Below are 25,948 nucleotides of genomic sequence, written 5' to 3'. Positions count from 1 at the left end.
GAAACACGGCGGAATAGCGACGTTCAAGTTTGGTTGCGATATAAAACAGCATAATGTACATCTGTGAGTAACTTCTTCCGTTTCACTCTCCCAAGAAGTCTGTTCGACGCGGAACGATCACGCCCATCCGCCTCCCAGAGGGTCAGCAGGTACCTTACTGCCGTCCATCGCGAGCTCCTTCATGACCTGGTCTATGGTTTCCTTGCTCTCGCTCTTCTCGACCTCTTCCAATGCTGCAACTCAGCGTCAGTCTTCCTATACTCCTCAATCTGCTCTAGGACTTGCCTTGTCCCCTGCCCTCTCCTAGACTCTGCTCCAAGCCTTCATCTCCACTTCTGGCAGCAATGAATAAGAGTTCCGCGCCCTCACAGTCCAACATCTCCCTCCGCTCGCACGATGCAAAACGAAGACCGTAGGACTCGCGTCCCCTCTGGCCGCCCTTCCCAAACACGTCTCTCATGATCTCCTCCGGGAAGTCCGCCTGCCGACCCTTCGGGAGACCAACCTGACCTGGTCCAGATGGCGGCGCAAGCGGGTTCTTCACCTGGAGGACGAATGATGACGCCTGGTGAATACCCAGTGTCTCCTGGACTTCGCCCAGCTGGTCTCCGGAGGGGTGTGAGATATAAAATCCAAGGTGTGTCTCTCGCTGCGAGGGAGTGCGTGCCTCGCTGTTCACAATGGCGTACGCACCGCGCGCGGCGAGTCTGGCAGAGCCCTGGTGGCGGGTTCCTATATGCAAGGTTCAGCCCTCCCTTATTCCGCATACCAATGCGGACTGACGACTCACCTCGAGTCTTTGTCTCATACGTCCTCGCGCCGAGTCCCTCCTCGAGCTTCTTAAGGTCTTCACCGATGGTGGTTATAGTCGCCCAGAATACCTGATGGCGTCCTGAGCCCGTGGCCTCAGGATCGGGAAGCGCCTTCTTGCCCAGGACGAGGAGGCGGAACCGCTTCTTGGTGGCACCCTTGGGCTCAGCCTCGGGAACAGCGTCAGCACCGGGCTCGATGAGGTTCATTTCCTGGTCCTCATCTCCGTTCTCCTGGCTGGTGGAAATGTCCGAGCCTGATGCGAACTGGGGTGGACGAGGGATGAGGAGCATGTAGAACCTCTGTACATCGTCGAGGGAATGGGCTTCCTCAAGCTCGACCTTTGGCCGGTAGAAGAAGTAGATGTGGCCGCGCTCGATCGTGCCTGCGACGCGCATTCAATACTGGGGGAAATGCGCATGACCTAGGCGACTTACCTGCCTGGTATGCGTTCTCCATAGGATGCTTCTTGGTAGGGGCTTCCTCCTCGTTGGACTGAGCGGTCTTCGCTTTCTTGACTGGAGGCTCCTCCGTCGTCTCTTCTTCCTTCATATCAACCTCTGCCTCTCGTTTCTCGCCAGCTTGCACCGGATTGTCATCCTGCTCCGTCGTGGGAGCTTTCTTCGATGCCGGCTTCCTAGTAGATGCTGGCTTTTTGCTCGAAGTCGACTTTCCCTTGGAGGGGGGCTTGGCAGCGCCGTTGGCGGCTTTGCTCTCAGGCTTCGTTGACCTGAGGTTGTGCTTCTCAGCAGCTTCCTGGGCGCGGGTGGTAGGCATGGTGTCAGAGTGAATGATAGAACTTGACTGACCTAACTTCGCGCAAAGTGGTGTATATGTATACATTCGCAAGCGACGCGGGGACATCTGACGTCACCAAAACTTTGGCCCAGGTGTGCCCGGGCTTGGAGACGCTCGCTGCATATACTTGGCCTGCAGGACTGTGACCGTACGTGCACGCTTCACGGTAGTTAAATCATAGAAGGGCGAGGTTCAACGAGAGAGCATGTAGTAGAAGAGGTGCATTCCAGATTATCGTACAAGTACAAGAAGTAGGCAGCTTCTCCGGATCCGTTCCAAGTTATAACCCTACGCATAAAGGTGCGATGAAGCTAATCATCGCCAACCTCACCTAGTAATCAACCGTATCCATAGATGAGACGGAAGAGGATGATCAGGACCGCGTCGATTCCCTGGAGTGCCATCTCATTAACAGTGGCAGCCGGGCTGCGACACCGCCGGCCCTCGCCTGAGACTCCCCAGCGGACGATGGCATGCTATCGCATCCCTTGTCAGCATAGACTCTTTCTAGAGAGAGCACCTCGGACGTACACAGCTTTGCCTGCAGGGTCTGACGATTGTTGTGCTGCTACACCTCTCGTCTCCGGCACCGGTGATGGCACCCCGGGCAGGTCCGCGGCAGCGAGTTGGCCGTGGTCGTCGAGCAGCTTCTCGAACTCTACGGCAGGATCGTAGTAATACTGTGCAAAGGCCATGGTGAAGGAAAGAAGTGGATTGGCTAGTCTCGCGGTCGAGTACCGGAACGTTTTGTACGGGGGTACATGGACGAGGCGAGACCGAACGGAGTCCGACCGGTGATTGGGGGATGCCCCTATATACCGATACGTGAATGGCGTCTGCGAAGGCGAATTGATCCACAAATATCTCCGAGTAGAGGTCAGAAGTTCAAGTCGGTCAGCGCAGTGAGCACAGGCAACGCGCCTCCACCACAGGCTGCGCACGTGCGCGCCAAAGACCCAGGACACCCCGACAAACAGTGCAACAAGTATACCATACGACGACTAACCAGTACCAGTACAACAGAGGAATACATACGACAGCTAAGTGCGAGACGTATCAGCATATACACATCCACAAGTAAACCATGTCCCTGTTCACAGTGAAAGCAGCGAAGCAGCCCCTCAAACAGCAATCATCTCGACATCCCTCACCTCCCGCTCGACACCGTGCACCTCCTGCGCCTGCGAGCTGGTAGTGTTCGGCGAAGGGGTGCCATGCATCCGCCTGTATTCCATGTTGATCGCGACAAGGAGGTCCCGCAAGAGCAGTGCATGTTTCTTGCGCTCCTCAGGCGTGATAGCGCGCCGCGCTGCACGGACCTGACTTGAGCTCTCGAGCTCAATTTGTCCCACCTCGCGCGCAAGCTCCTCAGAGCGCTCGCGGCTAGCAGACTTGGAGGCGTAGGACGCGAGTGAGCTGAGGGAAGGTAGCAGGGGGTAAGCAACACGCTCCTGCGACGAGGAGGAGGGCGGCGTTGGGTAGCTCGGTGGCGCGTTGGGTGTGACAGACTCCGTGGACGTCGGCGATGGGCTGCTTGCACCCAGGGCCTGATACGAGAGTGTAGGCGACACCGTAGGTTCCCGCGACGACTCCGAGGATGAGGACGAGGACGAGGACGTCGAAGACGAGATCGCGGGAGAAGGCGAGCGGAAGCGCGCGCTGAGCGGCGGAAGCTTGAACTGCTCGTCGCCCGATGTGAGCAGCGGGTACAGCGGGTTGCTCTTACCCACCGAGGCCGACGATGCAACGGACGAAGCCGCGGACGCGGTGAGCCGTGCAGGCAGGCCGATGTGGGGCGCGCCCCGGCCCAGCTTGGGCTCCATGGGCTCTGGGCGGCTCGCGAGTGAGGCCGGGGGACCAGCGCTCTTGAGAGGCACCACTTGACGCATGCTCTTCGTGCTGTAGTCGACGGGTGCGAGCTGGACCACGGGAGGCGGCGCCCGGCCGCTCCTCACAAAGTCGAATGCGGCGGCGCTCTCCGGTGCCACAGTAAGCGGGATGTGCGGCGGGGTCGCGCTCGGGGGCGTAGACATGCCCGAGTGCGAGGAGAGGGGAGACGCTCCAGGGTTCGCAGCTGAACCGAGATCGAGAGGTGGTGTGAGGTAGTGAGAATAGCCCTGGACATGGTAGTTTTGCTCAGGGAACTGCGGAGAATGGTTCAGCGAGAGGAGACGCTCGTCGGTAGCAGAAGCCCGCTGCGCGCGCACGCGATTAGCAGTGTACGGCAGAGGCGCAGCGGCTCCAGTGATGTCTTGCACAGACGGGTAGAGCCCAAATTGAACGGGTTGGATTGGCTGCTGAGAAGCCCTGCTGGGATATTGCGTGCCGTGGTGTGAGAATTCGTTCAACGGAACGTAGCCGGACTCTCCGTGGTAGCCTGCGCCCGAACCCGGGCCTGGTGCGGAAGGAACACCCGGCATGCCTGCGAGCCCAAGCTGTGCAAGGTTTGCAGGATCGAAGAATGCCGCCTCGTCTACTGAAGCGTGGGGAACTGACTGTGAATGCTGGTGACGAGCGAGATGCGCGCCCGCTCCGGACACGTCGCGGCCGAGAGTAATCAGGAATTCGTTAACTGCAGCAAGTTCCTCAGGCGTTCGGATATCGAATGACACCGAGCGAGGTGGGAACGAGTGGGTTGGTGGGGGATTGCCTGGCGGGGGCGCTGCGTTCGTGGTGGCACTGAGAGACTGCTGATATGCCAGGTTACTCAAGCGAGCGGCCATATCTGTATTATGTGAGAGACGAACAGGAGGAACTGAAGGAAACACGTACGAGGGTCATAAGCTGGGGTGACACGACGCTTCTTCATATCGGTGAAGAAGTCATCGACAGTGTACTCGAACGCTCGCTTCGATCCGCTGACGGGTACACTGCGGTTAGGGAGATCATCCGCAAGCACCTCCCACGTCGGCACTTGTGGTTGAACACGATACATTTGGCTCCTGCCGTGGGCGACGGTAGCTTCCGGGGCATAGTCGAGCTCCGGAGACGGTGTGGGCAATAGACCGAAGTCGGGCCCTGACGCGCCATTCAATGAGCGCCAGGCGTTCACTTGAAGACCGAAGGACATACCAGATGAACTGTCAGATAGAGGGACCGAAGAGGACTTGGCTCGCGCGACAGGGATATGGTGATGTGGAGGAGGTATGAGGGTCCGAGGCTTGTCATTCTCACCGCGCACCCTCGACGAGTATGCAGGATCGGAAACAGTGATGGCTTTGGAATGCTTGTGCTGTGCGTGGTGCTCCTCAGTATGAATCTTCTCGTGTTTCTTGAGGTCCTGGGGACGCTTGAACGGTTTCTTGCAGATTTCGCAGACGTGCGGCTTCAGGGGGGTATGCACTGGAGCTCAGGTGAGACACGCGAAGGCAGTGAGAGAATGGAGATGGGAGCATACCTCTAAGGTGACTAGTAATGTGATCGCGCTTGGCGCAAGTGGTCCCACAATCCTTCCACTTGCAGGTCAGGCACAGGTTGCCAGTGCTCTTCCGGCCAATGTGGTCATTGCAGAGGTGATTGTAGAGGGCCTCGGGATCGGGGAGGACCTTGTCGCAAGAGATCCACTGGCACCTATGGGCAGGCGCAGATTCCTCTGACGACGAGGGGGCAGCGCTGGGCGGCGAGGGATTGTCGGACTGCGTCCGTTCCGCAGCATCGGAGGGTGCGGACGGGGACGCGGTGGACGCCTGGGGCGACGGCGGGGGTTGGCTCATGGCTGGGTCAAGTGTGGGGAAGGGGTCAAGACTGTCGAGAAAGTCGAAGGGATAGAGAGCGCGGTGCAGGGAGTGCTCGAGGGCGGAGAGCGGGACGAGATGGGGGAAGGAGTCTGGAGACATGGCGGAGCGGATAAGTAGTCTCTTTAAGCTCTGTCGCCGATGTCGATCTCTTGGCAGAGTGTTCGGTGCCAAGACAATCTCCTCTAGGGCTTGGCACCCCTTGGCACAGATACGTAATGCCCGACTACGCACTCACACACGCGGCGCCTCCTGGGTATTTCTCGTTCTCCGTCCTCTCTCGCACACTTCATCGTTCTCTTCTTGCATCTTTGTGTGGTTTGCACATCGCCTACAACCGCAGAGACAACTGCAACGCCTCTGACACGTCCCCTATGCCCCTCATAGCTGGCACGTCGGTCCCGAGCGTGCCCAGCGAGACGTGCCAAGTGGGCTGTATGCCGAAGATGCCCTGGACACAATGCAGAGTGCCAAGCAGAACAGCCGAGGTCCGGATTCCCTGCATTCTGCAAATTCACTCGCCTCTGACGTAGCCGCTCTCGAGTTTCTCGCATGTAGTCTCGTGGAGTGCAATCGACTTACCTCCGTTGTAACCCGGCACACCTTCCTGGGTTACTGCGAATTCTTTTCCAGCTTCACAGCCGTTTCGATGTCAGAATGCTCCGCTGCTCGCCTCGTTCTCATCGGCGGCAGCCATCATGCACACGCGCCGCGTGCACGAGCGTGTTTGTGTGCTTTCCACAAATGTGGAAACGCGACTCTTGCCTTTCGGTCTCTCCAGGAAGTGCCGCAGCTCGTCGGTTAGCCCATGCTTCCCCGACCCCACCATCCGGGACAGCTCGTGAGATTGTCGTTTCTTGTACCGACACTACGGTGAGTATTCAAAGGGTTCGGGAGAAGGGGGACAACCGATGCGCGCGACGGGGCCCTTCGGAATCTTCACACAAAGTTGGCAGAAGCCTTACGTTGACACGGGAGTCCACGGAGCATTCGACGATGGCGAGTCAGGGCACTGAATGGCACAAGCTCGCTTCTGCAGGAAGATGTTGTCTCCAACGCGGATGCGGTCGGACATCCTGTGGGTATGACGAGAGGGCGAACATTGAATATGACCGCATGCCAATGCTTGTGGAGTGCTTGTGTGTGGTAGAACCTTGCGTAATTTCATGCGAAACGACAGACCCGACTGGGGCCTCTGCGTTAACGTAAGGGAGGGGCAGAAGGATGTCAAGCCTGTGTTTAACTCAACCAAGTATGCCAAGTGGACGCGCAGCACCCACGATCGGGGTGTCCGATCGAGATCTGACTGGTCCCCTTGGCGTCGGGGATCTACCGCACTGCATGCTCTCCCCTGCACCGCAATTCTCTTCCTGCTTGGCTGCCAGCTTAAGTTGCAGGTCTCTGCGCCGCAGAACGGCGCAGACTCGGGCGTGCACTGTTGCGGCTCTGTGCTGGAGCGGCATGTTGCATGAATATTCGCATGCCTTCCCGGAAGATAGTACACGGCTTTCGCCATCGAAATTCCTTGTGGGTAGTATTGCATCCATTTTGTCGCTCCCAAGGTCTAAACTTACCACAGTCATCTAACCCAGTCGAGCGTTCTTTTGTCAACCAACACCGTTCGCGGAACATCCGGTCATCCGTACAATGAATAACTCAACTCCTCGGACTCGCACGCGCCACGGGAACGAACCGCGTCAGGGCCCATCAGACTTAACGTTAACCAAGGGATCATACACGGCTCCCGCACAGCCGCTGCGCGCACATGGGACCTCAAACATGCTTGGGCAGGCGCACCTCTCTCACTCGTCCCGAGAACACTGACACACAGTCTTCGACCCGTGGTTATGGAAGCATGGTTCCTTACGTTCCTCTGCCCCGGGTACAACGGTGCACCGACCAACCGGAGCTCGCCCATTAATACGTCGAATCAAATTCCCCAGGGAGGTGCGCGCCTTGGTTTCGCAAGAGTCCCGAGAACACTGACACACCGCCCTCGAGTCGTGGTTATGGAAGCGTCGGTCTTTACGTTCCTCTGCCCCGGGTACGATGGCGCACCGACCGACCGGAACTCGTCCATTGAATACCGTATCTGATGCCCGTGGAGCTGCCCACACTGTCGTTTCGCAAGAACGAAGGTCGTTCGCGTCTTCCTTCCGCCGGACTGTCCGGTGTGGTTACATGCCGCGTGCCCAAGGCAGCCGGCAGGGTCCCAGCGGTGATACCCAAGCGTACGTTCCACATTGTCGTCGGTGCTCGGCACCCACGTCCAAAAATACGAGAGAAATGTATGGTCCGTCCAAGCCTCCGCAAAAATGCTCGTCCATGGGCATTGACCCGAGGACGGGGAGCCGGCGGGAAGGAACAAACGGACGACCGCATCCATGGCCATGGGCGATGATGTTGCAGATTCCGGCCAAGGAACCGTAAACCAAGACACTCTCAGGCAGCAGGCACAGGGACATGGGGACATGGAGGATACAGAAACGCAGATACTATAGCTACAACAATCGGCGACAGAGGTAGAATAATGTACAGCAAGATATGAGATAACAGCAGAGACCCCTAGTCCGAGCAGCATACTTGCATCGCTGCAACACAACCGCAGCGAGACCGGTCATCGGTCAACCAGCCAAAGGGCCGCAGCGCACAATTGTCCCACTCAGGACTTCTTGAGCGTGAGCTTAATTTTGGGGGCGCCGGATGGCGTCGCAGGCACCTCTCCATCATCCTCCTCCATCGGAACCATCGGCGGACTGGTCGCGAGCGGGGAAGGCCCATGGGATCCTGCGAAGGGGCCCGGCCGCAGCGAGCTCGAAGCCCCAGGTGAGAACAGGCTGTCTGATCCAGAGCCGAACGAGAAGCTCCCCGTTCCCGTTGGGGACGTCGCAGGCGGGCTCGTCGCAGAGGTCGTGGGGAGCGGCGGAGTTCCTTGGTTGAACTCGGCCCAACGTGGACACTTGCGGTTGGTTTCTGCGGCGGAAGGGCGGGGGGAAGAGCGCCAAAGAAAGAGAAGCGGTGAGCGCCTGACGCGAATTAGAGCGAGAAGCAGGGCTTGGAACTCACTCATGTGCCCAATCTGCCCACAGTGGCCACAACGACGCTTGAGTGGAGTGTGAGCACGACAATACATTGACCCGGACGCCGATGGACAGCACTCACCGTCGTGTCCGCCTTCATGGGGCGGCCGAGCTGCAATGGTGTCCCGCCTTCCTTGACAATTTTCGCGTTCTTCCTGTGCAGCCGTCGTTCCTGGTTCTTCTTCATGCGTGCTATCTCTTCCTCGATCCTGAGAATGGAGTCAGTACATTCCCCACACCAGTCAGCTGGTCACGGCATACCTCTTCTTGGCTCGTCTATCTCGGTCAGCATCACCAGTGGGAGCGAGAGCATCGGCGGTCGTGTTCTCCTCTTCGATGACTTGCCGTTTCTTCACGTATGCCGCGATCACTGCAGCATCCCGCACTATCTCGGTCTTCCACTCGCCGTCGATGAACCGCTTGATCCTCAGCACACGCCGTGCATCAGGGCCAAGACTGCCATCTCGGACTATGTCGCGCGCGAGCGACGATGCCCGGCTGTACGTTGGCGATCCCGGTCCTGGTGTCTCCGGGTGGGCCATTGGCGACTGTGCAGGGGTATACACATCGAACATCGACTGCTTGCGCATCGGTTTCTTCTCCTTTTCCACCGGCTTCTTGTCTTCCTCGTTATCCGATAGCTCGGGCTCGTCCTTCCGGCTCAGGGAATTGAACTGGGCTTTCCATATGCGCTCAATCTCGGACTTGTAGATCTGCTGCTGCTCAGCGACGTTGTACCGGTGAGCAGACTTCGGCCGGCTCTCGGCCTCGGCTGCATGGCAGGTTAGTCAACGTCTATGACCGCGTCGGGGCGACATACCGAGTTTCTGCTCGTAGTCCTCACCGGCCTTCACGAAGATGTCCTTCATGGAGACACGGATGAAGCTGAAGGCCTCGCCACGACCAGTGGGGTCACCCTCTCCGTGCAGCTTCAACATCGCCTTCGCCTGTGTCGCGAATAAGAAGTTCTTGGTCGTAATCCACGGCGCGAGCTGTTGCTCGATTGACAGGTTGCCTTCGTCCTCCTCGGCCACCTCGCCGCTGAAGCTGTACCCGGAGTCCTGGAGGTGCCGTTGGCCAACCTGCATGCTCTCGGACAGGACGACCTGCTCTGGCGTCACCATCTTCAGCATGTCGGCGTCAGAAGGGATCGTCCACTTCTCCTTCAGCCGCCAGAATCCTTGGTGCGGCCCCCGCCTATGGTACTCCATGAATTCCTGAAGGGCGACGTTGAGCCAGCCCCGTGATCGAAAAACTGGAGGAGAGCCTACCTTCAAGCGCTGCCGCATCTGCAGCTCATTCTGGTCGGGGAAGTACTTCATCAACCGCGAAATCTTCAGCCGCTTCTCCGTACTCTTCTCCAGTAGCTTGAAGGCTATTATTTGCAAGCGCAGCTTGATAGTGTTTGTGATCTTGCGCGAGTGCGGACCAGGAACCTCAGTGACTGGGTAGGTTTGACCGACCACAAAGAGATTGGGGATCTCCCTGATGTAGTACTTCGCTTCGCCCTTCACTGTCGTGCTATAGGTGATGTCAGCATCCCGATAAGTCTAACTAGCTTCCAGACTCACCAAATGACCAGGAAATCGGTTGGGTACGCCTTTTGTCTGAACAGCGGAGCACGGATCAGGTTGTTGTACAGAGAAGGCACGGTCTGACCAGGATAGACGTAGCCAAACTTCATGAACGGAGACTCGTCTTGAGGCTCGATGACTATGGGCTCCCCCAGATCGTACTGCGCCCCACTCAGTACCGGATTACCGTGAGCTTGACCGACAACACGCACCTTGGGTATATGGTCGTCTTTTTCGCTCTTTTTGCGATAATAGTTGACCAGGATACTGCCCATGCCGAAGTTGGAGATGATAGGAGGATGCTCCTCTGAGAACTCCCATAGCACGAAGTTGCTGGTATCGCGTAGACTGAGGTCACCAGTTCGATGCAACCCTTCGCCAATGTCTCCGCCCTTGCCGACTTTGCGACCTGCCCTGTCCTTCTTCTTCTTCGCTGTGCGGACCTTGGCGAAGTGGATCTCGATATTCGAGGGGAATTGGAGAGCGGGCCTGTGAAAAGAACGTGCTTCCTGCTTGGATAGCCGTGTCTTGTACTACGAGGGACGTCTCGGTGAGTGAACAAGGGGTTGAGAACCAGTAGGCTTACGAAAGGAAGCTGCAGCTTCTGTGCAGGATATGCGTGCTCCACAACGAGCTGACCAAAGGTTTGCCGGACGCGGTGGCGACCACCTTCCTTCGATACCTCGTAGAATTGATCGTTAGAGATATTGAACTTGTCCTTCGGCAGAGTGTCTGTCCGGATCCGCTTCCTTGGCCGAGCGACCTCTTGTGCTGTATGCAAATGAGACCCGGTGATTGACCTACCAAATTCATATACTTACTTTGTGGCCGCTCTTCCTGAACAAGATCTTGCTCGTGCAGCTCAAGCTGACTGAAATCTCTGAACGGCTCCCGTGGTCCCCAGATGATGCTCTGCGTCCAGGCGCCCGACTCAAGAGTCTTGTTCAGTGGTGTGGCAAGATTGCTCTCGGGAAGCAGAGGCTTGGAATCCTCTCCTGTTGGCTCCCAGACGATCTTCTCGTTCCAGTTGGTGATATTGACAAGGTCGAACGACCGATCATCAAAGGGTAGCGAGCTTGGTCCCTCGCCCGTCTGTGACTGCAAGAGCTGAATGAGGTTAATGTAATCCTATGCTCTTTCGCGCTTACCTCGAGAGCCCTCCTGAGGTGGTATTCCACGTCGCCTGAGGCCACTGCCTGTTCCACGCGCTTGCTCTGTACCTGACGTTCTGCGTCTCCGACTATAGCTTGGAGGAAGTTCTTTGGTACATCCCTCTTCTTCGGATACACGGACTCGACTAGGTGGGGGTAAGCTAATAGAAGGGACGAGCCACCAAGCAATAATACGTACCTGTGAATGGTCGTCTTACTACACGAGACTTCTGCACAGTTACACCTCTGAACAGTTCCGTAAAGTCCAGGATCTTGTCCTTTTGAAAGCTAGGAAATCTCTCGTAGACGCTCTTCGGCCGTTCGACCACTCGCCGAACAATGCGCTTGCGTTTCTGCCTCTGACCCATCTGCACAGGAGACTCCACCTCCATCTTAACATGCCCGGTTGGTTCATCTTCCTCCTCCTCGGCCAGCTCCCGGTCCACCTCATCTTCCCAGTCCTGACCCTCACCAGGCCCTACCGCAACATCCTCCTCCTCATCCCACTTGTCGTTGTAGATCTGTTTGGCACTGAGAGCGGGGACCCCAGATATACCGAGCTGATTGGAAAGGCCAGGGCCCGTTGGTAGATCAAGACCGGAGAGAACATTATTCAACGAGAAGCCAGTGAGGGTAGCGATGACGCTGTCCTCATCCTACAGTAGACTTGTCAGAAACAGAATGACGAAGAACGGGATTCGTGGCGTACCTGGCCAGACATGACGAGACGTGGCTTGTAAGTGGCTCCCTCAAGCGTGCAGACAGTAAGAATCAAGCTAGCAGACAGTCGAGAGCGGTGATCCCAGCAGAGAGAACACGACGAGAAGCGGGTAAGTGTAAATACTGGTTGTGGTCAAGACCCTCGTCACTGTCAGTCCCGAGCATGGGCGCTTACAAAGCACGTGTCACTCGCGATCGAAATGGGCGCTCGCGCGCTGGGTCGTTCCCTGGGGCGCGAGAGGCCGTCTGTCTCCTCCACCACGCCTGCTACATTCCTGTGCCACGACATTTCCTCTCATTCGTCATAGCGAACCAGTCTCCAAACTCAAGTCCATATGTCGCGCAAGCTGAACGTAGACAGTGAGACCAAGAAGGGCCTTGAGGTGCGTACCTACGGTCTGCCCGCGCGGCGTACGGTGTAGTATGACGCGTAGTATGCCTGAGACTGACCCCCGACATCTGCATTGCATGCAGACCTTCCGCGCTAGTGCAGCTGCAGCTGCTGAGGAGGTTGTTTATAAGACGTTTCCGCAGAAGGTGCGCGCGCAGTCGTCTTCCCAGAGGTACACCGTTCGCTTACCTGCCGCTCATCGCAGGTCCTGTGAGTATGCCACATATGGCAGTGGCGGGTTATACACCAACTCAGTGCTCACGGATTGGTCGATAGAGAGCTACAAAAGCTCATAGACTCCACATTCGACCCATCATCACCATTCCACCTAACACACGCGCCGCATAGCACGGACCTTACTGTCTACCCGGCACCGACGTCTTCTGCCGACCACGAGAACAAGAAGCGGAAGCTGGACTCTGGAGATGCTGTTAACGGCGCTGGTGTCGCCGCGACGCCAGACTACCGCCACGTGAAGAACCCCGCCCACATGGTCTCCAATAAGCACAATGTTGCAATCCACGATCAGCTCAAGCGAGAGTGCGAATTACTCGCGGAGCTTTGTGTGCGTGCTGCCTTTGGCTTCAAATCTACAGCAAGCAACTTACGCCCATCTCAGGACAAGGTCAAGTTATGGATCAACCTCTCCATGCCAAAGTGAGTTGGAAAGCTGTGATCCAGGTCTTCGCGCACCAGTCATCCGCTGACCTCATTACTACAACTCCTCAGGATTGAAGAGTGAGTTCGCACCGAGATCTACTTGCGTACTGGACTGACAGAGAATGTAGCGGCGACAACTTTGGTGAGTACTTCAAATCATCCCCGCATTTTCCAATGCTCATGGTCGTATCAGGCGTTCAGATCCAGGAAGGTTAGTTCTACATCTCACTTGACCCGGTCCGTGCCATAACCTACCGTTAGATGTGTTGTCGGAGCTGCATCGCTCCCAAGAGAGCGCATATAACCTCCGGGACGCCGGTCGTCAGGACTATCTCACCCGCGCGAAGATCTGTAGTAAGATCATGAAGTACCCGCACTTGGATGATTACACGGTACGTGCTGTGCGCAATGTACTGTTACTCATAACACCTTCTGACTGGCCTCTAGCTCGCGCTCAAGGAGCACGATGAGAAGCAACTCTATGTTGCTCGCCAGAACCTGTACGATCTGCGCTCTATCTACGCCATCTTGACAGACATCTTGCACAAGAACATGGACAAGGTATGTCCTAAGTTCACACTATAAACGCAGTCATACTGAATCATCCATACTTTGTGTCGCAGATTCGCTCTCCGAAGGGCAACAACGCGACCTCCATGTACTGAGTTACGTGAGATATCCCCCATGTCTTGACCTCTTGATCGTGGATGCTGCACTCTAGACTATGTATGTAGGACTGTAACATATCGGACACTCTTACTCTATATCCAAGTCCTATATTGCACCCTGGACCAGGGCCTTATATGCCATGCTACAGTATTGGTGAGATGCTGACGATACATGCTCGCGTCGAGAGACACAGCTCTCCGCGGCGTAAAAACCTCCTACGTACAACTCGCGCTATGGTTCGATCATACAGAGATCGTTTTGAAGACGTTAAAGCCGTCGTACGCTGTGCTGATCACCGCTCCGGGGATTTGCGGGTGCCAATGGATTTCCTTGACGTCCTTCTGACCCTGGTGCACAAATAGCAACTGTGGTGGAACCTCCCGACCACCCTCTGTCGAGTCCATCGCGCCTGTCTCCTCGTCGTCCTGTTCGACTGCAAGATCCCAAAGCGTGACCTGTTCATCGGCACCGGAAGCGGCGAAGATGGAGTCTTCTGTGGGATGCCACTCGATGGACGTGATGGGTGCGCTGTGCCAGTTGTATGCGGCTACAGGCGACGGATCTGGTGCGGATGTCCTGAAGAATTCCATCAGCCAGGAAGCGATATTCCAGCGAGGAGATGCTTACCCCTTCTTCTTGACGTTCCGGAGATCCCAGACCTTGATCCCGCCCTCGTCTCCACCGCTCAGCAAGAGGTACGTCGTTGCGCGGTTCCAGCTAATCACGTTTACGTCGCTCTGGTGCGCCTTCTCGATACCTGCGACACTCTGCCGTCCTTTCATCCTGACGTCCCAGATCTGTACGCTCTGGTCTGCCGAACAGGACGCGAAGACAGTTGGCTCGGAGGGACTCCATTGCAGGTCTTCGATGCTGGATGTGTGCGATGTGAACGGCTGTCCGAGAGTGTTAAATCCGGTAGCGGTTGTCGTCGTCAGATAGATCTTTGAGTGTATATCGCCGGTAAGCAAGCGCAGCCCGGACGGGTTGGCTCCACCGGAGGAGGCCCAGTCCATCGCGAAGCCTTCCGCTGAGTGTGAGTTGACGGTGAACGCGGGTGCGTGGGTGCGGGACTTGTCGATAGTGTAGCCGGGGACGTCGAGGGCCTCAATAAGTGGCCGGACATCCCATATATGCACTTTGCCGGTTTCGGACCAGCTCGCGACATAGTAGGGTTGTGAAACGGGTGGGAGGGGAGAGGATGCGGGAAGAGGTTGGGCACGGATACGGTTTACGCCGCCGAGGTGGGGAATAGAGCGGTATTCAAGGAGAGGATCTTCGTCTAGCGCGTCGTCGTCATCGTCCTCTTCGTCATCAGAATCTACATCGGATATGAGTACGGCGAAGAAGCGGAGGAGTCAGAAATGTCCGTACCATTCTCCTTCTGCGTCTTCTGGAGAGAACTCATCTTGTACACGGAAACTTCGTTATTTTTCGCAACATCCGCTTGCGTCCCAGCTACGATGTAGGCGGTTGCGGGGTACCGTTGCCTCTGGTCGCCGAGATTGTCTCGGAGGACGTCGAATGAAAGACACGGCCAATTTACGGACATATTGTGTCGCATAATGTACACCGAGTCATCAGGCTCCAGGATCTCGTCCTTTTCTAGCCGGTGAACGCCCGGTATGTAGACATCGGGTGCAGGAGGCTGCTCTTCGGACTCCTCGATTGCGGGAAGGACCTCATCGTCTACGTCCATACCTGCGAGCCAGAGTCAGTCATATCCCAGATGCTCTATGAGTTGGTGCGCATACCGTCCTCAGCCTTCCCCGACTCAGCATCTACGACCTCTTCGTCGCTCTCGTACTCATCCTCCCATCCGTCCTCAAACTCGCCCATCTCATCGTCTACGGCATGTTCCTTTTGTTTGGACTCCGATCGTGGTGTCTTTCGGGGCTCTTGTTGAGACGTTGAGGACGCCTGAACCTCTGTGACCGATCGTTTCGACATAGTGAAGCTGTATAACGCAGCTGAAGGCTCAGAAAGCGAATGGGCGCTTGATCTGCTCGGCCCAAATTTTGGAAGTGGGGAGCAGCAACGCCCTGCGAGAAAACGTTAGCGCGCGGACACGCGTCTAAGCCATTGTGATAAACCAGATGGGCCATGCCGAGTTGCCGAGTGCATCTCCTAGTAGAAGATCACATAGACGCGCATTTGAGTGGCTGAAGAAGTGGTCGTTTTTTCTGCAGTCCGCTATTGCCTCCCGATAACGCTCAAACATCGCCCATTCTTAATGGATAATGATTTATGGAAAATTGTCCAAACCGATTGTCTGGTCGATGACTCTAAGGTGTGTAAATCGTAACATCTGGGGACAGCCGAATTCATGTTCTTGCAGTTTCTATCCTTGAACCCCATTCACTGACAATCGGTTTGGACAAATCACAGGTACAATCCTTCTTAACAAGATGTGATAGATATTTATTGAGATCATCGTCGAAAGCGGACTGCAGAACAGTCGCATCGGGTTCGTGATCGTCAGCCACAGGCCCTTAAACGCCCATGGTACTGGCGATTGACTTGGTTCTCCTGCCCAGTACCACACTGATTTCTTCAGATAGAACACTTGAGACAACGTAAATACATACACATATCTGTCTGTCGCTTCCCGTAGTGTAAATGTACTCGGAAGATGATGTCTTAATTGGGGCATGTTCTCCGCTCGGAGCACGTGACCGCAGTCTTGCATAGTTTTCAGCCCATAACCCGAGCATTAAGGATCCTGCGTGTACCAAGAAGTTCAAGAATAATCAAGCAACATTATCTCATTTATACGTAGTGCTTTTCTACTCAAATACTGACAGGGAGTGGTCCTAACGTCAACGACCATCGAGCAGTCCTCTCGGCAAGCAGGATCTCTCGTCTGAACATTGATAAGATGAGATTCTCAAGATCTCGCCGCTATCAGCCCCGTGTAGACGCCGAATCTGTTGATAGACGCTGGCCGTCGAAATAGTAGGGGCTGCCTCTCCCCATTGGAAGGGCCCGATTGTATTTCTGGGCGGCACGTGCGCGAGGCACAGTGGGAATTCCGAAAGAAGCGGGATCGGGACTGGCCTGCGGCGTAGTGAAGAGGCGGCTGGGTCCCGTGGCAGCCTTGCCCCTCTATGTCCTTCCGCCACGGCACTCCAGAAGTGTATCGCACGCTTTAGAACCCCCTGGCAGTCGCAATAATACTCATACAGGATGCGGGCGTGGTGGAAGTTGGCGCAACGCGCTGTCCGCGGACAGGTAGTCCTGTTCTGTCGGAAGTCACTCGAACTTCCACTGCCGGCGGTCTGGGGATTTGTCGTCACTTGATTGCGGTCCCAGCAGTACGTGGCAATTCCGAATGATTGGAAAGACGAGTCCCCAGCCGTGGCGCTGACGCGTCGATGATTACCGGCTTTCCGACTGGCTCCTTTCCCTGGGGACCGACGTATAAAGGCCCCGCCTTCCTGGCGCACTTGGTCCGCATCCCTCGCGACCAGTTCAACCTTCAACTTCTGACGATCTCCAATACTGCACAACATGTCCTCCGGCATTGTTCTGCCTAAAGAGTAAGTCTCGTTTCAGAGTCGACACCATCTGGAGTCTGACGCATACCTCATTCGTGTGCCCAGGTTTGTGTATCCGGTCGCCACCGCCGTCTCCACTTTCTACCTGCTCGTTTGGCAGACGGTCAAGGTGGGCCGTGCTCGCGGAGCCGCAAAGGTCGAATACCCACAAGGTAAACTGTGCGTCCCTCGGCGTGACAGGCTCGATGTTGATCCGTCTGCGATGCCAGTATATGCCGAGAAGTCGGAGGTCGCTGCTAACCAGGCCGCGTACGCCTTCAACTGCACCCAGCGTAAGTGCCGAGTCATGTAAGGTTCCCAGGGCTTGTGCATGACTGACTGTATCCGACAAATTAGGGGCTCACCAAAATACCCTGGAGGTGCTCCCGGTCGTCCTCACCGGCACTCTCGTCTCTGGATTAAAGTACCCCATTGCTGCCGCTACCCTGGGTGGTATGTGGATACTCTCCCGGGTTATATACACCATTGGTTACTCTACCGGCGATCCCAAGAAGGTGAGCATCCAAGATAATTGCTCCCTATACACCTCTAACTTGGTCCTGTCCAGCGTAACATGCTCGGGGCTGGCCCTATCGGTGCTCTTTCTTTGATGGGTAAGTGCAATCGCTATTGCCTCGTATGTATTTGCTGATGGAGTTCGCTAGGTATTGTCGGCCTGTCCACTGCGAGTGTCGTCTCCCTTCTCAAGGCGCTGTGAAAGAACTGGACTCTCTGTAATTTACAACGAGATCCTAATAATTATATAGTGGCTTGTTTAGTTGTTGTAGTCCGTGGTACGCTGAACATTAGCAATCATCGAAGTGTGTCCGACAATCAAGCACTGAATAGGCCGGTCCTGGCCGCCGTCTCCTTGCCGTAGGTCATGGGCGCTTGTATATTCGAAGGAGCCCCAACCACCACTCTCACCGTCACTCTGAACAACCACCTTTCATCCACCTTGCTCTCAAATATCGATGCATATCCATCCTGCCCGACTCAACGCTCAATCATTTCCTCTGTAACCAAGCTGCGATGAGCAATCTTCCAGAACGACCCACAATGTCTATTTCCCGCCCTTCCTTGCCCACCTCATCCTCGGATTTTGCCTTGCCATCGTCTCCTTCGGCCTCACTGCCCCCATCTGCCTCAGATGACCTCAGTCCTTTTCTGCTTAGGCTGCGCCGGCCGAGTCTGCTAGGAGCACGCGTAAACCAACCGGCACCCGATAACCGCCTCCATAGTCCGTTGGTGTCGTCCTTCACACGAAGGCATAGTTCCAGCGGGACAGGTGAGGACTCGGAGAGCGACAGAGATAAGATGTCGACGGACAGCGACTCAGGAAATGCCACGCCCCTTCTGCCCGGTCCGCAGATCGACACGGAAAGCGACACGAGCATGAAGACTAGCCGTCCACGCACGCCGCCTCGCATGACCTCCGCCTCGAGTTCAAGTTCAGGCAACGAGGATGCACCCCCAATGCGCGTACATCACCGTAAGCTGTCTCATTCTGTAAGTTCTTCCTTCTCCCGTTTCTCGCTCGCCCCCACTTCATCATTGTCCCTGTCATCATGCTCATGCGTGTCCGCAAACAGGTCCGAGTACCGCGAATACTCGCGCTCGTGGCCGACTCCCACACGCAAGAGAACGAGGTGAGGTCAGAAGCGCAGTTCCAGCGCATGCTGGCCTCGTTTAGCGACTCGCCTACAAACCCGCGCACGCCTCGCGGCGCGTCTGACCGTGGCCGGTACCCCGAGGAGGCATATGGCGAAGAGCCACAGCGCGAATCCACGCCAAGCGACGACGAAGAGCTGGAGGACTCTGTGCCCTTTGCATACAACGAATCTGCTGCCGCGACCAAGCCGGTCACCCCGGCGCAAAGCATCAACGGGGACGAACTATCTATGTTGGAAAGCCCGCTCGGAGTTGCGATGGACGTTGACATGGTAAATGCCCTCAACATATCCCTCTTACGCATGCGCGATGCTCATGCTGGGCGCGGACAGCCTTCTTCTGCGGTCTCTTCCCCCATCATATCTTCATGGCGCTATACACCTCCCCCAACGACCAGCGCTGTGAGGAACAACAAACGGAAACGTATGTCTAGTCAGTCTGCGCGCATTTCGTGCCTGGTGTCCAGAACTGACTACCGTTACTATGCAGTCGATGACCGCTACGACCCATATCCCACTGCGGCCAAACGGCGCGCCGTGTCACCATCCATCTCACACCTACGGGAGGCGTTCAACGGGCGCGGCGCTCCTCGTCTCTCTATGCCCATACCGATTCCCATTCCCAATGGCGTCCATTCCGGATCGTCGTCGCCTATCGTACCAGGCTCCAGTTCGTACTGGTCCGCGCGCCAGAGCTTCGGGTCTGCATCCGCCAGCGTGCTCTCAAGCCCAACTCTCCGTGCACAGATCGGGCTGGCCAGCCCCGTGCTACGTCCTATGACTAGATCCCGTCGGGAAGGAGAGCGAGAGATCGACGGTGCTGAAGAAGGCGTGGGCGGACTGAGTATAGGATGATCATGAGTCTTATCCGCACCCGCCTTTCCGTTCATCATTTCATGGAACCCCGGAAGTACTGTACGTAACTTAGATCCGCTGCATCGTCTCTATCCTCGTCTTGTGGCATGCATCCCATGCTCGCATGTGTATATCGAGAACACTTGTATTTGTATCGCTAGTTGCCGCAACTGTATATTGGTCATTGCACGCTCGTATCTCATATCCAGTCCATAGCTAGAGTACTGTACAAGGTGTACACTTATACTGCACATTCAGCGATGTCGAACACCTCTGGGGCATCGCTTTGGTTCAACTTCCGCGATATGTCGTATACGAGTATGGACTGATAAGAAGAGGTATGTGGTGGTGTTCCGTCGGACTCTGGACCTCGAAGGTGATCTAGGAAGAGCATGTGAGCAGAGGGGGCGGTCGGGTGTAAAGTATCAGTTCCAGACCTCGACCCATGGGTAGAAGCACTTCCGCCCGACGCTTTCGAAGTAGTCCTTGGTCTTGAATACGACTTTGTAGAGTTTTCCGGCTTGCAGTTTGATCAGATCTTCTCTCTTTTGCCCCGGGCCAGCCTCTGGGTAAAGCTGCATACAGCGACCATCATAGTCGGTCACCCTTCAACAGCACATCAGCACCCTGTTGTCATCTGTCAAAATCGCAGATAGACATACCCATCTGCCAGCACGTTGAATCCCGCGGTAGGATCTTCAGTCGAATTCAGCTCTTGCAGTTGTACGGGGACTCCTGCAGCAGGCTTCCCGATGGAGGAGTCAAGGACTGTGGCGGCGTTGTTGGTCCTCATTGCCGGGCTCAACTGTGTATGTGCACGCACCATGGCAGGTGACTGGAGATTTGGACATGCCCGCCGGCGGTATTGTCGTGGCCGCTGTGGACGACGTCAAGGACAGCGTCGGACGCGTCCACCGAACGCGTCTCATCTCGATTGGGACGGGCCGAGGTCTCCGGAGTCGCGTCTCCGAGCTTAATTATAGTAAGTGTCGCAGCGGAGGCCCCGCGCTCAACAATCTACACAGCAACGTCTTCTCCAGCTTCCCTGACTCTTCGTGGTCTCCATACTCTCCATGGACCATCACTCGGACGACGACGAGCCCGGCGTGCACCACATGGACATCGTCACAAAGCATGTTCCTGCCGCTGGGTTCTCGTTCAACGATGACGCCTTTGAGGAAGACGAAGACATCGACGTGCCCGAATTCTCTCCCGCTGCGATCCGGGAAGAGCTCGCGAAGAATATGCGCGGCTTGCCAGGCGTGAATAGCTGGGACGGAGTGGACATCAACACGGAAGACATTGTCGCGAAGATCGGATACTCTGTCGACCCAGACGCGTCCGTCTCCACATTCGACATCGACGCCAGCCACGACTCTCCTCCACCGTCCCCCCCACAGACACCACCGTTGACGCATCATGACTCGCAAACGTCGTCGCACCAGGATTCACTATACGATGTCCCCCTTTCATCCGAATTCTCTCAGGTCTCCTTGGCCGACGAGCCAAAGCTTCCACCCCCTCCTCCCGAACAACATGACGAGCCTGAAGAAGTCCAGGCAGACTACCCTGCGGTGCAGATAGACTTGTCCGCATCAGAGGCTGTAGCGAAGGAGGTCCACCTAGGCTCACAGTCCCCCCGCTCCTCCGGAGAGACGCGTTCCTCGATGGACCACGATCCCATGCCTCATCCGCAGTATGCAGCGTCGCATGAGGAGTTCCGCACGAAGGGTCCACCTTCACCTCTCAACCTCTCGCCATCCCATGCAGTCGCGGCCTCGACTTCCGCTCTTCCTCTCCCTTCCTCGTCATCACTCCCCACCCCTACTACGGCGAAGATTGTTGAGCCCCCAACGCCCACAGCAAGGCACCGACCATCCAAATCCGTCGGTCCGAGCATGCTTGACAAGGTCATCAGTAAGACGCGACCAACATGGCTTCCACCAAAGCCCCGCGCGGAGGACCGAAAACATCTGCATGATTGGGAGGTGATGATGAAGCACAGCCGGGAAGCAGGTGAGTGCACTCGGTCCGCCGGCCGTCTTCTGCCTTACGAATGAAAGTTCATTAACGTAGTCTATGCTCATTGTCCTGTCGCCCCCCCCATCTCCGCAAACTCGCCGTGTATATGCACTTGAATCATGGTGCCGATAGAGGAGAAGCGACGGAAAGCGCTCCAGGAACGACGACTAGCGCGGGAACGGCGCATAGAGGAGTCGTTTGGTATCTGGGAGCGCGAGATCGTCCCCGACTGGACCGTAGTGCACCGAGATCCCCAACTGCGTAGGCTGTGGTGGCAAGGCATCCCTACTAAGCTACGAGCCCCAATGTGGCAAGCTGCAGTTGGGAACCCCCTCGCGTTGAGCAAAGGTATGCCTGCGGGGCCTCTTTTCGCGCATGGAGGGTTCACGTTATACCAGACTCCTTCAAGACCTGCTTGTCAAGAGCGAAGAGAGCATTAGCATCAGGTTCATTCCCAACAACAGTCCTGGGCATGCTTGAGGATGACATCGCGACGACGCTACCCTCAATACACCTCTTCGCGCCCGAGAAGGGCCCGCTCTATCAGGATCTGAAGGACATGTTATGTGCTTGGGTCGTCGCGCGCTCGGACGAAGGCCTGGGATACGTTGTTGGAGTCGCGAAGATCGCAGCTATGATTCTGCTCAACATGCCGTCACAGCAAGGATTCATTGTTATGCGGAACTTGCTTGAACGACACTGTCTGCGGTCATTCTACGGCGGTATGGCATCGAAGGATGATGTGAGTGGAGTCCCTCTATGGAAATGCTGGGCCTTGACAAGCGGAGATCTAGGTGGAGGCATACTACAGGTAACTTCACTGAATTAGTGAGTGATGTATACACTGATCACGAGCAGGATCTTCGATACTTTGCTTGCTGATGGCATGCCCAAGAGTGCGTATACGATGCATACAGCGCATTTACTTGCATCCTCTGACCGCCCATGCCGCTTGCAGTCTACTTCAACTTCAAACAACACCAAGTCTCGCCTGCAGCGTACTTACCCGACTGGCTGGTGCCTCTCTTCTTGGATCACCTACCATTTGAAGCATGTGCGCGAGTGTGGGACGTAATAATCCTCGAGGGAGATGCCTTCCTCTACCGTGCGGCGTTAGGGATACTTGGCGTTCTAGAGCCACGATTGTTCTTCCCAGAGAAGAAGGAGCTACTGGAGCTTCTTAGGTTTGTCACTGAGTTTGCTTTTCCCGCCCGAAGCTACTCACATCGCCTTCAGAGGGGAGAACAAGGCCGCATTGGAAGTTGCGAAACGGGAGGGCCGACTGCTCAATAATGGCAAGTACGAGATATACGGCCTCGACGAGGAAAACCTCTGGGAGCGCATCGACAGCATGAACGAGTGGTGGAGAGAGAGCACATGGAAGAGGTTGATCACAAGAGAACTCCCGGACTTGTAACACCATTACCTCCGCTACTTATTCAGATATTTCACAGATCCGCACCGCATGGTTGTTCCTGGCCTGGGGTTAGCTTTGTACTACAGTATTGTTATTGCACTCCGCGCCTTATATCTCTATGTAGCTCTGGTCGGTAGGGTGAAACCGGTGTCGGCTCGCCTGAACAGGCCTGACTTGTGATATCCATGCGAGTTGCAGCACTTGCGTCATTATCCCGTAAAGGATAATGAAAGGTGGTGAGACTCTTCGGAGGGCGCCTGACTGATCCGTCAATTAGCATAGACTTCGTCCAGCCTCAGCGACCCTGCTGTCCAGGCTTGCCAGCCCAACGGCGCGGCTTGTTTAACCTTGTGGGTGGCGCCGGAGGATGATTCTAGAGGTGCCGCTTTCGGCCAGAACGTCTTTCGACCGCCACGTGATCGCGACTGGGCCGCCCGCGATCGCCGAGACTCTTCCCGCACACACAGGTTGCCTCTCCGGGCGGACCAGATATCCTATGCCGCTGCCATTCCACAGCAGGTCTATGGCGGGCTCGGAGGTCCTAGGTGGGTCTGTGTGTTCCGACTTGCACCGTCCTCGGGGTCGCATGCCAGGCGAGCGCAACTCTCTATCAGTGGCACACAGTTGTGCGGGCGGCGAGCTTGGTATATAAGGTTGGACATCTGGCCCCAACTGACCCTCATCAACCCAGAGCACCTCTGTTGATCGGTTACTCACTTCTCATCTCATATTCGCGAGCACCCCTCCGCTCAAACCCACCCCACTCCAACTTCTCCCCATCTCAAACCAACCACCGCTCCAACTTCTCCCCATCTCAAACCTAACCACTACTCGCCATGGCTCTCCCCCCTCTCATCGTTTCTCGCGCTCCGGTAAGTCTCGCCTCAGAGTGTTTCAATGCCGGTGGTACTCACCAAGTGCATCCTGCAGTCACTCATCCTCTTCACCACGCTCGAGGCGGGTCTCGCGTTCTTTGTCTATACCCAGTGGAAGAAGCCAAGGTTCTCCTATTCTTTTCTCGTCTCACATCCCATTCTTACCTACTACGCTCCCTTTCAGCCTTATCGCGGGACCCCTTCCCTCAGCGATACCCAAGGGCTACATCGGCCGTGCCCGTTTTGGCCCGCACGAAGTCCAGCCCGTCCACGTCGCCCAGACTCTTGGTCACGCCCACTAGACTGCCGGTGCATTGGGTCGGCGACTGCTCGCTCATCGTGCCCGTGCTCAACGACGGCATAATATGGGACTAGGAGGGTGTTGATAGTAAGAGTGGACAGCGAAGTGGGGCGCTAGCAGACGACGCAGGCAACCGCTCCGCATACGCCAAGTAATCATCTAATAACCGCCGTCGAAGAGGGAGAACGGGTGTAAGATACGGGAAGTTCTACGGCCCGATGGACCGGATCGTATTCTCGGGCTTGCTGGTTTGGAAGCGCGGACGAAATCAGTCTCATCATTTGTACATGAAGCATAACGATGTATTATTATTATCACAACGCAACACAGCTAACTACCATCTACCTCTGTGCCTGAGCCTGAACCATCTTCGTTGTCTTCCATGTTTTCTTTCCAGAGCGCATAGAGTCTCCGACGGTTTGCGTCGCGCGTCTCTGGCTTGCTTGCAGTGTCGAACATCTGCTTGAGAAGTGTTATCCGGAGCTGAGCACGGCTGACAGGGCCTTCGTCTGTCGGATTGGAATTGCATGCGTTGGACACGAGGCTCGGGAGGGCTGAAGAAGACAAACGGGGACGTTTGCGAGATGGAGGCTCATCGGATTCTTCTTGTACAGCGAAGGCGGTGAGCAGTGGGTCGAATAATGCAGATTGTATGCGTTGATATGTGACTATGGTAGGGGTGCGGGCTGCGAGGATGAAGAATGGCGAGAGGAGCGCGGAAAGAGGAGCGGGAAGCGGTGACTCGACGGGCGGGACACCGAGAGCTTTGTCCAACTCTTCGAGGTAGATGTCGGAGAGGTGATATGCGAGACTCGTGGGCACACGGGGATCATCAGGGCTAGCGTGGCTTGAGTTGAACAGCTCCGAAACGACATTCAGACGATGATGGGTGCTCACCAAAGTGGTCCTCCACGGTCTGTCAAGATGGAATTGTATTCTCTACATGCCTCCGGATCCCAGCCTGTCCGGATAAGGAGGCGAAACGAAGCGTTCACGAAGCGGCGTATGAGCATGTAGTACTTGTCGATACTATAGTGACCTCCGCGGTCAGCAACACACGAAGCACATGATATGTAAGGGGACATACCGTAGTCGGTCAATGGTGTTCCACTCCTTGACGGTGGACTCCCAGAACCCTCGCAAGAATGCCAGAGACACGGTAATATTTGAGATCGCCAGGATGATGTCCGCAATCTCACACGCGAGAGCCTGTTGTACAAGTGGCTTGTCTGACATCCAAAAGCCTGACAAAGATGCCATTTAGACCGGCCAGTGAGGGTACCGTCAAAGTGGGAGACGCACAGTAGAATACGCCCTTCCATAGTTTCGTCATCTCCGACTTGGGTAATGGTTCGCGCGAGGAGTCGGACAGGAACGCAGCAAGGTTTTTGATAGCCTTATCCCTTGTCTTCTTGTCTTAATATGTGTTGGTCACTATGGGCATCCCAACGCCTGGAGTCCATAGACATACCGGTGGAAGCAAGGTATTTGCCCATGGGAGGGCCGCTGGTTGATGCAGTTTCGGATGCCATGAGGCCTATGTTGCAGACTCTCAGAGCCAACCAGATACGATTATCTGGACGGCAACAAGAGCGAGAGAGTTGGAGAGAGTGTATATAGCGATGGAACGAGTAGAGCGGCCGCGTAGTGGTGGTGAACAGAAAGTTTTTCCGGTTTTGTCGGAGGCG

The 25,948-nt window shown here is 56.0% G+C and overlaps 12 protein-coding genes across 12 annotated transcripts; 5 read left to right on the top strand and 7 right to left on the bottom strand.

Annotated features, from left to right (window-relative positions):
* Positions 1 to 5: 5 nt before the first annotated feature.
* On the bottom strand, positions 6 to 1,607 carry L226DRAFT_607391 (uncharacterized protein). The gene is made up of 4 exons (XM_067685797.1): positions 1,248 to 1,607; positions 791 to 1,195; positions 286 to 732; positions 6 to 233 (listed from the first exon to the last, which is right to left on the bottom strand). The coding sequence occupies exons 1-4, from the start codon at positions 1,585 to 1,587 to the stop codon at positions 118 to 120; spliced, it is 1,308 nt and encodes a 435-aa protein (XP_067542799.1). The 5' UTR covers positions 1,588 to 1,607; the 3' UTR covers positions 6 to 117.
* A 339-nt stretch (positions 1,608 to 1,946) lies between these two features.
* L226DRAFT_564829 (uncharacterized protein) lies at positions 1,947 to 2,303 on the bottom strand (the record flags this gene model as incomplete). The annotated part of the gene is made up of 2 exons (XM_067683700.1): positions 1,947 to 2,084; positions 2,142 to 2,303. 2 exons carry the CDS (start codon positions 2,301 to 2,303, stop codon positions 1,947 to 1,949), a joined length of 300 nt encoding a protein of 99 aa, XP_067542798.1.
* A 426-nt stretch (positions 2,304 to 2,729) lies between these two features.
* On the bottom strand, positions 2,730 to 5,321 carry L226DRAFT_450785 (uncharacterized protein; the record flags this gene model as incomplete). The annotated part of the gene is made up of 4 exons (XM_067674973.1): positions 2,730 to 4,333; positions 4,381 to 4,626; positions 4,681 to 4,950; positions 5,006 to 5,321. 4 exons carry the CDS (start codon positions 5,319 to 5,321, stop codon positions 2,730 to 2,732), a joined length of 2,436 nt encoding a protein of 811 aa, XP_067542797.1.
* Positions 5,322 to 7,798: 2,477 nt separating this feature from the next.
* Positions 7,799 to 11,993, bottom strand: L226DRAFT_528411 (atypical/TAF1 protein kinase). The gene is made up of 13 exons (XM_067679354.1): positions 11,857 to 11,993; positions 11,347 to 11,803; positions 11,145 to 11,293; positions 10,818 to 11,094; positions 10,583 to 10,767; positions 10,209 to 10,529; positions 9,994 to 10,157; positions 9,694 to 9,943; positions 9,243 to 9,639; positions 8,684 to 9,194; positions 8,505 to 8,631; positions 8,409 to 8,445; positions 7,799 to 8,315 (listed from the first exon to the last, which is right to left on the bottom strand). The coding sequence occupies exons 1-13, from the start codon at positions 11,866 to 11,868 to the stop codon at positions 8,005 to 8,007; spliced, it is 3,198 nt and encodes a 1,065-aa protein (XP_067542796.1). The 5' UTR covers positions 11,869 to 11,993; the 3' UTR covers positions 7,799 to 8,004.
* A 135-nt stretch (positions 11,994 to 12,128) lies between these two features.
* Positions 12,129 to 13,714, top strand: L226DRAFT_528410 (proteasome activator pa28 REG alpha beta subunit). Its single transcript, XM_067679353.1, has 11 exons — positions 12,129 to 12,250; positions 12,342 to 12,406; positions 12,447 to 12,449; positions 12,535 to 12,823; positions 12,878 to 12,915; positions 12,988 to 12,996; positions 13,047 to 13,060; positions 13,112 to 13,129; positions 13,180 to 13,310; positions 13,366 to 13,479; positions 13,542 to 13,714. Exons 1-11 carry the CDS (start codon positions 12,203 to 12,205, stop codon positions 13,581 to 13,583), a joined length of 771 nt encoding a protein of 256 aa, XP_067542795.1. The 5' UTR covers positions 12,129 to 12,202; the 3' UTR covers positions 13,584 to 13,714.
* L226DRAFT_607386 (glutamate-rich WD repeat containing) lies at positions 13,575 to 15,631 on the bottom strand. Its single transcript, XM_067685796.1, has 4 exons — positions 15,339 to 15,631; positions 14,959 to 15,285; positions 14,215 to 14,905; positions 13,575 to 14,163 (listed from the first exon to the last, which is right to left on the bottom strand). Exons 1-4 carry the CDS (start codon positions 15,532 to 15,534, stop codon positions 13,830 to 13,832), a joined length of 1,548 nt encoding a protein of 515 aa, XP_067542794.1. The 5' UTR covers positions 15,535 to 15,631; the 3' UTR covers positions 13,575 to 13,829.
* A 1,158-nt stretch (positions 15,632 to 16,789) lies between these two features.
* Positions 16,790 to 17,921, top strand: L226DRAFT_528408 (membrane-associated proteins in eicosanoid and glutathione metabolism). Its single transcript, XM_067679352.1, has 6 exons — positions 16,790 to 17,123; positions 17,187 to 17,293; positions 17,351 to 17,413; positions 17,478 to 17,635; positions 17,689 to 17,734; positions 17,786 to 17,921. Exons 1-6 carry the CDS (start codon positions 17,095 to 17,097, stop codon positions 17,836 to 17,838), a joined length of 456 nt encoding a protein of 151 aa, XP_067542793.1. The 5' UTR covers positions 16,790 to 17,094; the 3' UTR covers positions 17,839 to 17,921.
* A 516-nt stretch (positions 17,922 to 18,437) lies between these two features.
* On the top strand, positions 18,438 to 19,645 carry L226DRAFT_564823 (uncharacterized protein; the record flags this gene model as incomplete). The annotated part of the gene is made up of 4 exons (XM_067683699.1): positions 18,438 to 18,629; positions 18,713 to 19,063; positions 19,124 to 19,214; positions 19,281 to 19,645. 4 exons carry the CDS (start codon positions 18,438 to 18,440, stop codon positions 19,643 to 19,645), a joined length of 999 nt encoding a protein of 332 aa, XP_067542792.1.
* Positions 19,646 to 19,791: 146 nt separating this feature from the next.
* On the bottom strand, positions 19,792 to 20,558 carry L226DRAFT_528407 (transthyretin). The gene is made up of 4 exons (XM_067679351.1): positions 20,469 to 20,558; positions 20,308 to 20,413; positions 20,083 to 20,251; positions 19,792 to 20,026 (listed from the first exon to the last, which is right to left on the bottom strand). Exons 1-4 carry the CDS (start codon positions 20,494 to 20,496, stop codon positions 19,937 to 19,939), a joined length of 393 nt encoding a protein of 130 aa, XP_067542791.1. The 5' UTR covers positions 20,497 to 20,558; the 3' UTR covers positions 19,792 to 19,936.
* Positions 20,559 to 20,665: 107 nt separating this feature from the next.
* On the top strand, positions 20,666 to 23,225 carry L226DRAFT_528405 (uncharacterized protein). The gene is made up of 7 exons (XM_067679350.1): positions 20,666 to 21,661; positions 21,800 to 22,015; positions 22,066 to 22,409; positions 22,462 to 22,478; positions 22,526 to 22,563; positions 22,626 to 22,851; positions 22,904 to 23,225. The coding sequence occupies exons 1-7, from the start codon at positions 20,719 to 20,721 to the stop codon at positions 23,082 to 23,084; spliced, it is 1,965 nt and encodes a 654-aa protein (XP_067542790.1). The 5' UTR covers positions 20,666 to 20,718; the 3' UTR covers positions 23,085 to 23,225.
* A 695-nt stretch (positions 23,226 to 23,920) lies between these two features.
* L226DRAFT_564820 (uncharacterized protein) lies at positions 23,921 to 24,261 on the top strand (the record flags this gene model as incomplete). Its single annotated transcript, XM_067683698.1, has 3 exons — positions 23,921 to 23,956; positions 24,015 to 24,085; positions 24,144 to 24,261. 3 exons carry the CDS (start codon positions 23,921 to 23,923, stop codon positions 24,259 to 24,261), a joined length of 225 nt encoding a protein of 74 aa, XP_067542789.1.
* Positions 24,262 to 24,590: 329 nt separating this feature from the next.
* Positions 24,591 to 25,913, bottom strand: L226DRAFT_607381 (Nop52-domain-containing protein; the record flags this gene model as incomplete). The annotated part of the gene is made up of 5 exons (XM_067685795.1): positions 25,732 to 25,913; positions 25,563 to 25,676; positions 25,348 to 25,504; positions 25,158 to 25,289; positions 24,591 to 25,098 (listed from the first exon to the last, which is right to left on the bottom strand). The coding sequence occupies exons 1-5, from the start codon at positions 25,790 to 25,792 to the stop codon at positions 24,591 to 24,593; spliced, it is 972 nt and encodes a 323-aa protein (XP_067542788.1). The 5' UTR covers positions 25,793 to 25,913.
* Between the last annotated feature and the right edge of the window lie 35 nt (positions 25,914 to 25,948).

This window comes from Lentinus tigrinus (genome assembly GCF_003813185.1).
Source record: "Lentinus tigrinus ALCF2SS1-7 unplaced genomic scaffold L226scaffold_1, whole genome shotgun sequence".
In the NCBI taxonomy this organism is placed as follows: Eukaryota; Fungi; Basidiomycota; class Agaricomycetes; order Polyporales; family Polyporaceae; genus Lentinus; species Lentinus tigrinus.
Note: the sequence above shows the minus strand (reverse complement) of the source record. Positions and strands in the feature narration are given on the sequence as shown.